At 41.2% G+C, this 10,073-nt stretch overlaps 1 protein-coding gene across 1 annotated transcript; it reads left to right on the forward strand.

Annotated features, from left to right (window-relative positions):
* Window positions 1–267: 267 nt before the first annotated feature.
* Window positions 268–1,905, forward strand: LOC145466550 (collagen triple helix repeat-containing protein 1-like). The gene is made up of 3 exons (XM_081450266.1): window positions 268–484; window positions 711–1,046; window positions 1,480–1,905. Exons 1-3 carry the CDS (start codon window positions 401–403, stop codon window positions 1,834–1,836), a joined length of 777 nt encoding a protein of 258 aa, XP_081306392.1. The 5' UTR covers window positions 268–400; the 3' UTR covers window positions 1,837–1,905.
* The last annotated feature ends 8,168 nt before the right edge of the window (window positions 1,906–10,073 follow it).

A 10,073-nucleotide genomic window follows, 5' to 3' on the forward strand; every position in this document is an offset into this window, starting at 1 on the left:
AGCGCTTATAACAGCTAAAGCAGCTCTCGACAGTCACTAGTACTTAGCATCTCTTGTGCTATAAAAACCAATAATATCAATGTAGGCGTCACGGTTTTATTTTGTTATTGGCGACTAGATCAAGAACTTTATTCATTCCATGGCCTCCAGCAGAGTAAAAAAATTTCTGCGCTAATTTCCAAGTATTGATATTAATCCAAAACGATCAGGAAAAAAAGTGGAAAAGTGGAAAAAGTGGAAAACTGTAAAAGAGTAAAGTAACTGACTAAATAAGCTTTCTAGAAGGCACAATAGGGACTGTAAGTGTCACCGTGACCATTCTTGTTTCACTTTTCTGACATTAATCTCTACAGGCTAAACGATATCGAAGGGAAAACCTCGTATAGAGAACTTGCTGATCATGTTCTTTCTACTGCTTTTTGTGTTGATAACCCTGGCCTCTGCGACCGCCAATAACGTCAGCAGCAAACCATGTGACAACAAAGTGAGTAGCTCCCTCTTTGGTGTATGAGTTAAATTAAAAGGAAAAAAAAGAAAGAACGAAAGAACGAAAAGAAAAACGAGAATAGTGCAGATGATATTATCGCTTCTAAACATCGATCACTGCTGTTGACTAAATTCACGAAGACGTACATCAAGACACTTCCTGTCACTTTATTATACCTTGCACCTTCACAGAACTTAAGGTGTTGATCTTTCTTCTGACACAGGTCTCAATGTGTTACGGTGGCCAACCAGGTACAAATGGCATCCCCGGCATGCATGGCATGCCGGGCTACCCTGGGGCACCTGGCCGTGATGGACGTGACGGAGCCAAAGGAGACCAGGGCAGCCCGGGAAAGACTGCACCCCAGGGGCTAGCTGGCGCAGAAGGAAAGAAAGGCGATAAAGTAGAGTCTGGAGCCCAGGGCTCCGCCGGGCAAAAGGGACAGCGAGGGGAGAAAGGAGAGAGTGGAACTCTAGGATCGCCTCTGCTTTCCTCTCACATGAACTGGAAAGAATGCACCTGGAAAAAGGAGGACGGCAAAGATTCAGGTGTGATCCAGGCAAGTGATTTACAGCATGAGTGTATAATATATTCAACAAAGTTTTTTCATTTGTCATTGCTATAACTACATGTTTGGGAGAAAATTTAATCGTTGAACAGGTCGTAAGCTGCGTACTTTGATTTGGCAAGATTAATTTCTTTGACCCAAGCAGCCCTCATCATCTGAAAGGATAAATTTCTTACTATGGAATGGATAGAATTTCATTAACAATGTCGCGCTCGTGTCCGGTTTTTATTAGCAAGATTTCAACTGACCCTTCTATCCCCAAGTTAGTGAAATGAAGCGTCTTATGAAGGACACATGTATTTTTTGACAAATTGATATTATTGATTAGGTTATTGTACAACAGTCCTACTTAATTCTCGTCCCTTTGTTGCTGCAAGTGATTTTCTAATTTCAGTGAGATTGATTAATTTGATTATCTCTGCAGAACTGTGAATTTATGAAGAACTTCACAGACACTGCCCTTCATGTTTACTTTGCTGGTAACCTCAGGATTCATAACTGTGATCACTGCTGTAGTCGTTGGTATTTCACATTCAATGGCGCCGAGTGCAGCTCTCCTGGCTCCATTGACGGTGCCTTCTGCATGGCAAAGGGCAAGAACCAAAATCTTCACCGTCACCGCCATATTGAAGGTCACTGTAATAACATCCACAAGGGAAAGGTGCGAGTGGGATTCTGGGTTGGAAAGTGTACCACTGGCCATAACAGTGCGGACGCAAGCACAGGCTGGGCGACTATGTCCCGAATCTTCGTTGAAGAAGTTGCAAAGGCTCAGCAGTAAACATGTTGCAGATGATCAACTGGACTTTCTAGAAGAACTTTAGATAGTATTGGTAGTTAAACTTCTCTTCTGCCTTTGGTAGAGTTCTTACCAATAGTTGAAAGAATGTCTAGTGTTTCCACAGTATGATCTGCATCATGGCACCTTTCTATTAGTTACACCCATAGACGTGTCTAGCTATAAAAGCACCATGATTCAGTGTCAAAGCACTTCCCTTCTGTGGCGTGCTGTACTCAATAAGCTTTGTTCAAGAGTAAAGAAAATTCCCACTTTCCCTACGTGTGTAGAGGGTATACTCATTTGCCAATAAACCTGGGGCTCACCTCCTTTGGGGATGGCGGTTGGGTCTTCATGTAGCGACTTCGGCAGTCTTTTGCCCATTTCATTTGTGCGCCTGCCAATTAATAGTCTTGTCCGATAAGGTGCTAGCGTTTTCAGCGCTGGCGAGATGAGAGAGGCTTTCAAGGTCACGCGTTTAAATTTGACCAGCCAATACTCTTGTCCGTTTTCAGTGCAAGGTAGTGCTGGTGATAAGTGAGACTTTTAAAGGTCAGTGTACTTGCTGTTGTAATATTATAATGAAGATGACCTGCAGTTACTCTTGTCCGTTTCCAGGGCGGTAGTGCTGGTGCTTCTCTTTGTCGTTGTATGTGCAGAGATAATAAAAATGGGCTATAATAACACATCAAAGTTACCTCTCACGGAACAGGGACATTAAGCGCCATTAAATTCATGGACGTCCGCGCGAAAATTCTCCCACATTGATTTTTTTGAAATTTTTTTGAAATTTTGAAATTGATTTTTTTTATCATCGCAGTAAGTTTTCCAATTTAAGCAAATGGAAAGAAGAAGCCTTAAAAAAATCAGGGCTTCAACGGGATCCGAACCCGTGACCTCCGCGATACCGGTGTGATGCTCTACCAACTGACCTTTGAAGCCACATATTGGGAGCGAGGTCAATAAATTGCGTTCATATATTCCCGTGAGGAGTGAAATGATGTGTGGCGTCATAACTCAGTTGGTAGGGCATCGCACCGGTATCGCGGAGGTCACGGGTTCTAATCCCGTTGAAGCCATGATTTTTTTCGAACCCGTGACCTCCGCGATACCGCGATACCGGTGCGATGCTCTACCAACTGAGCTATGAAGCCACATATTTGGAGCGAGGTCGATAAATTGAGTTCATATATTCCCGTGAGGAGTGAAATGATGTGAAGTATATATGAAATAATTCATATTTGAACTGCGGTTGTAGATGAAAGTGAAGAATGATCATCGCAGTAAATTTTCCAATTTAAGCAATTGGTCGCTCGCTCCAGTAAGTCTTGGGATCCGCGCGCACCTATGATATGGGACAATTTTTCTATTTTTAGAACAAATTGCGCCATCCTGGCGTCATATATCCGCGTGGATCCACGCACATGTCGGAGGCTCTCGCGTGGTTGTTGTCGCGCTGCGTGATCAAATGGTGAGAGTTGCGAGATTCTCTTGAAGATTTTTCACAGCGATGGCAGGGAATAAGGCAGGAAATAAGAACCAGGGCTCTTATATGTAGTTTTATGCTCTGTGTTAGGGCATCGCACCGGTATCGCGGAGGTCACGAGCTAATGGAAAAGGTGAGTTTTTCAGGGTCGAAAACAAGACTTCAATTTCGCGCTGTGAATGAATAATTAGCTTATCTGCTCGCGCTGGTTGTACGAGTAAGATTTTGCGTTTGTTCTGTAAAGAAAAGTTTTGTAAGAAAACTCTTTACTCTGGTATGGAATAAAATTGTAAGTTTCCCAAACAATGCTTAATCTTATTGTTTCTGCTTGTTTGGTTAGTTTGCAAAAGTTTTTGAAAGGAAAGTCTGACGTGTACAAGTAGCTCATTTGCATAGTGCAGCGCGTGCACTTTCAAGTCTGAGGTCGTTGTTTTCAGATTGTCAACAAATCTTGACAAAGATTTCTTTCGTTGTGTTTTGTGCTGAGATGCTGCAACAATTTTCACCAACGCCAAAAGGCTGTTAATATCATGTGTGCTGCTTTAACATAGTGAAATTTTACACTGCTAAAATAAAATAAAATGGACAAGGGGTTTTGATAACTCAACCATCAAAATCGAAATCGTTATTCGAGTTGATTAAAGAAAGCGTTATCGTAACTTTGCTGATTATTTCTGCTGTATTCCCATATTTTCAGCTAAGCTTTTAATATGTTCTCAAACATTTATCAACCTTAAACGTATTTAAAAACTAAAGATATTATGAGTTCGATGTACGTTTTCACACGAAAGTGCGGAAGTCCAATTTGTCATGTTTTACTGACTGTACAAAACACGCATCGGCGGGCGCTTCTATTCATCGACAACAGACAATTTATTGGATTTTTACTCAAACAAAACTGAGCAGCATCTACAGACATAAACTTTATTGTCACGTATTAGGCCTTGATAAAACATCAAGCGTTGCTTACAATTCAGGCGAAACTCAAACTTGCAATTATTATTTTTTTTTTTTTACTTTTCGGTCGAGATAGACTCTGGAAATCCTCGAAGTCCTCGCAGGCGTGTGGCAGGAGGAGGGAAACTTTGAAGTCCTGAAATGCTGCTATATCCAAATATATCCAGCTAGCTTTTGCTGTGTTATGGAAAAGCTGTTAATCTTCAACACATGTGAAACTTAGAGTGGAGTAATGTGGAGCTCTTGTAAAAGCCTGAAGCAGCAGAGTCCAGCAGAACACTACTTGGTCAGTGATATAAAGTGGTACATAACTAAATTCGACACTGTCTTACTTCACTAAAACTGGAGCAGCTTACGACGAAAATACTGAAGTAAATTCCAACAGACATGAACGTATTGAGTTGTGGACCAAAAGCATCAAACATTTCGGGAATTTCGGACGCCATTCCCCCGCGACATCAGCAAAAATCCTCGCAGCATGTACGCGCGTTAGTCCATCAGCTGAGAGCCGAAAATTTGGGTTCATGGCTCACTTGAGGGGAACAGCCGAAACATGTCTTATCTTAATCTTTGATTATTAATCATCATAAAAATGTATGATAGCAAGGAAAGAATGGTAGCTTTCACTTTGTAAACCCCTACATACTCTTCTTTTGCCGCCATCTTGGATTTTTGGGGAAGGCTCTAAAGTGGTCTGTATTTCTTTAATGTGTTTCAAATGCAAATTGTAAACGTATCGGAACCACAAACATGATGTCCATTTGTTCTAGTGCTTGAATTATTAGTACATGACGTCATAAGTGACGTCACAACGCCTGATTATTGGTCACAATATGAGCATTTTGCACTTATGATCATTGCAAAAACATTGTGGGGTACGGTTCTCAAAATTATTTCACGAAAAGAGGGCAGGTAGATAAAATATATGTATAAATTGCAAGTTTGTTGAAACAAAGCCCTCAAAATCATTTGCCTGTTTCCTACATCCAAACATGCAGTGTCACAAACAAAAGTGCGAAAGTGTTTCCTCTGCACCATGATCTGATCAATGGTGGATGAATCCATTGTATGCGGTTGTCAGGGTTCTAGGTTAGCCTAGGAAGCTTCTTCACGAGTATTTAGCTACATGTTACTTCATCACAGACCCACATCCATAAGGAGTTGGCTCCAGTAGCATCAAAGAAGACATCAGAGCTGCAGGAAAGCTGGTGGATCAGCTCAAGGATGTTATCACCTGGCCATGGAGACAAGATGCAGCATTAACAAGCTTGTCCACGCCGGGGTATCAAAGTGACAACAGAAGTAAGTGATGACTTATTGCAGGCCAAGAGCAAGGTAAAGGATGCAGTGAATGACTGTAACGACCGTTGCTCATCTAATCCCACTTCAGATTACTTATATCCATTGAAGAATGCCAAGCTGAAGTCTTTTAAGGATCAGTAGGCTGTGCGTAAGGTTCGCAACTAGGATGTAGTACTTCCTCCTCGTACAGATCGTGATGTATTTGCTCTGATGGCACTTGTCGGATAGTTTTGTCCATCCCTTGGACTCTTGCCGATCCTTGTGGACCCCCATGAAAAACAACTGCGCAAAGCCAAACTCTCTCAACAGCTAGAGTGACGCATCACAGTCACCGAGAAACACCCAGAGAACGCAACCAGTATTTTCAGTATACCTGGAATGGTGGTCTTGCAGAAGTTGAATATCCCGGCCCTCTGGAGGTATGTCTCATGTGGTCGCTAAGAGTGTTTGAGTTGGTAATAAGCACCGGCAACAGGCACGTGGACGTAGTGTTCGGCATGTATTGCGAGGCATCGATCGAGAATGTCGAAAGATTTTAAAGAGTGTCTACCTCTAAAAGTGAACAGAACAAGAACATATTTCCTGCCTATACTGTAAAGTCAGGGAACAAGCTCTTCAGTGTCATCGCAAACAAGCCTGACATTACCAATTCCCTCGTGTCACAGTGGAAGAAAGAAGCATTCTGAGGCAGGCTCAGTTACCGGATCATGTACGAGACAACCGAAGATCAGTGCTAGAGATTAAGACGCAGCCACATGCGAGCAAGTTTCTCAGATAGGGCACTGATATCCTTGTCCTACTGCTTGCTCAAAGTAAAAACCTTGGAATCTGCTACATGAAGAATGGAAGAGGTGGAAAGACCGGAATGATAAAATTTCTTTAGTTATTAACAGCTTGGAGAAGTAACTTGACCAAGGCTTTGACAAGGACTACTTCATGAAAGTTCTTATTAGCACACACACGATCACAGCCTGTGATACTCTCTGGTAAGCAGTAATTCTCCAATGCAGTGAAAGGTACGTATGAGCTATGGCGAGAATTGGGAAGGAGTGAACAGTATCTGAAGAGATACTGGAGGAGGCACTCATGTGACAGCTATACAAGAAGGAGTGCCAGAGTATGGATGCGCTGCGCTATGAAGTCCACTGCGCCGGCGGGAAAATCTAGCCAGAGACTTTGCGGCCATGCCAATCATCTCTCTGACTTCGCGTTACAAGAGCAAATTGTCAAGCAGCAATCTGGAGAGGAGCCGTCACCACAGAGAAGACAGTTGAAATACGACGCTAGTAGCGGAGTATTTTTTGACAATTTTTGAGGTGTCTGGAAAGGTGCTCAAAGAGAGTCTTGAGTGTTTGATATAACTTCTCGATCGGAACTACAACTAAGGAGAAACAGAAAAATAAAATTGTAGAAATATCTGCTAAAGCAATCAGGTATCCAAACACCGTCACGGTCATGATTTACCGTGTTTACGCTTCATGAATTGATTATGACTTTGAGAAGTTGAAGATCCAAATGCAAGTGACTGCAGTGACAAAGGGCGTTACACGAGCCTGGTGTTTCTGTACTCGAACGAGCTCTAGACTGAAGTGTGGACCTACTTACCTGTATCTACGTTAATTTATGATATATTGGTTCATGGCGTAGTGTGTTTAATCAACTAAACGTAGAAAATGTTTTTTCTAGTACTGTGATGTGGAGCACCTAGTTGGTAATTTAGTTATTTCAGATGGTTGGAATAGAGTTTGAATACATAAACTACAAAACAAAATGGCGGCTATTGTGACATAATTTATGACGTCATCATAGCTTGAACAACTATAGACAACACTGAAATGATATCTAAGATACTAATTATTTCAAATATACGTCCAGGCAAAATATCGTGTGCTTCTAAGAAAAGAAACATATAAGAAAATAACGTTTAGAATCCAAGATGGCGACCAAAAGGAGGCTATTGGGGGTAAATTTAAAATTCGATTTACAAAGTGAAAGCTACCGTTCTATCCTTGCTATCATGCATTTTTATGATGCTTAATAGTCAAAGATAAAGAATATACAAGTTTCGTTTGTTCCCCTGAAGTGAGCCATACAACCACCTCAGCTGATGGACTACGTGTGCCGCATGCGATGGCGCAATTTGGTCTAAAAATAGAGAAATTGTCCCATATCATAGGGACAGCCCCAATACTAGAGATGGCGCGCGCTTACGCTCTCCGTTCCCAATTGTGGCTCCTGAGTGGACCTATTAAGTGAATTTAAGGACAAGTTCGCATTTAGCGGGCATAGTTTCACACGCCTTGCAGCCGCAAGATGGCAGGATTCGATGTCCCTTGGACAGAAATCTTTAATCTTTAATCTGCCCTATCATTGTTCATTTTATTACTTAGCGCGCGTTCTCATGCATGACGTAGCGTGTGAATTTGCGTGCGCAGTAAGAATGCGCAGAAATGGTCAACGCCAACGGCCTTAAATTGTTTGAATTAACCAATGGGCGCGCGCGCCTGAAACAAAAGTCTGTACTTGCACGCGCGCCAGAGCGTAAATGCCAAGGTTTTTCTTTTCTTTTTTTTCTTTTAAGTTTTTAACCATTACATAAATTCATAAAAGTCGCAATAACTAATACCTGCTAATTTAGGAATTTTCATACAGGTAACACGGAATTTAACTATTTCGTTCACTGTTTAGACTCAAAATATGATCACATACGTTTCAGTCAACACCAACTCCAGTATACTTTACTTCATTCACGGTTTAAAACCAACGTTAAACTAACCCATGTTATTTTTCTAATATATAGCTTATATGCCTTAAGCCCTTTAGTTCTTATTTAATTTGTCAATCCTTAATAGTTATGCTGATATAAAATAAACAATCCGTCCAATAAATCCTAATTGCTGACAAAGACAAATCACTATTGTGCTCGATGATTCCTTCCTTCGTTTCTCTAAGTCCGTAACGAAAGAGAAATTTAAAATCGCGCAGTTATTATCACTACGACGATTAAAGAGACCAAATTTCATTTCTAAGTGTTTGTGTCATGAAATTGACGAACGAAATATCGTCAGGTATTGTAATTCTATCAACATTATTAACTACTTAATAACCGAGAGTGAGGTCGTTACCGGAAAATCTCAAACTGAGGTCTTGCCGTATTGACCGAGCGATAGCGAGGTCAATACGGTAAGCCGAGGTTTGAGATTTTCCCGTAACGACCGAACGGTCGAGGCTATTAAATTGTTTATTATATGGTTCACGAATTAAAGAAAAAAAAATTATTCGAGCGGAAGTTGTCAATTTACATCCGGCGATGCGCGCGTTTACCGATTCATTCATCGTGTCAAACCCAGGGCAAAACTACACAGTCAATGAACTTTACCACTGTATTTCTTTACGGGAAAAATGATTGTCACCGCCCTCAAAAAGGTATTTTAGTATCGTGGTGCCACAACTTGATGAGGGAGTTTTTCCAACTTTTGTGGCGAAACGTCAACGTATATAGAACTGAGACAGAAAGTGCTTCAAACTAGTCCAAACCAACGGTCTTTCGGTGAAAGAAAATACGAACGCTTCAGAATGCACTGCTCAGAATAACTCGATCTTCGCATTCGCTTTCGACAACATATCTTGGCCTTCTTCATTCTGGGACTTATGAATGAACTTTTCAAGCCTTTTGAGCGTCTAAAACTTCCTGCAGGTATCAGAAACACCGCTACCGACAGAAACCGCCCGATTGTTTACATCTGATGATCCTGGAAGCTGATTTACACTTGCTTGTGTTATAGCGAGGGAATCTATTTGATGAGAACTGAAACGGAGTTCAATATTTCGGTAATTGTTGTGACTAAGATGATAACTTATAAGTTTCTTCGTGGTGTTCTGCTCAGGATACGTGACACATCTGCCGATGGTGTTTTTCACTTAACGATTTTAGCTTTACTCAACACTCCGCAAACCTTGATTGTTTTTCACTAGTGCCCGCCAAGGCTACCGGTAAGTCAAAAACGACTTCTATACAAATTTTATTAAGGAAAAATCCTTAAACTTTCAGCTACTCGGGATTAAATTTACTTTTCTTACTGTTTTTAATCGGCTTTCATCGTTTCAATGCGCTTGAATTTTCCGAGCCGGGCTCTTCCTAATTTGCATAATCCGTAATCGGCCCGTGGGCATTACGGCTGCATAATGACCGCTCAGATCTCGCTCCTAGCCAATCAGAGCGCGCGTTATATCGGCCACAAGCTAAAGCCATATAATAATTATTCATAAAACGAAGTCATGGCTTCAACCAATAAAAATTTTCGCTTACGGTACGTATACGTTAAGTTTCCTTTAAAAGTTGCAAAATTATATGACCGTCGAGATTTTACGCATTCATGAAGATTATGTAACAAAAACAATGTTTACCTTAACAGAATGGCGTGCTAGTCCTGGTGGCACCAAATTTCGAAACCGATATAAGAAATGTCAAAGGAAGAACTGAATGTTTGTTTGA

Source organism: Orbicella franksi, chromosome 13 (assembly GCF_964199315.1).
Source record: "Orbicella franksi chromosome 13, jaOrbFran1.1, whole genome shotgun sequence".
Classification (NCBI taxonomy): Eukaryota; Metazoa; Cnidaria; class Anthozoa; order Scleractinia; family Merulinidae; genus Orbicella; species Orbicella franksi.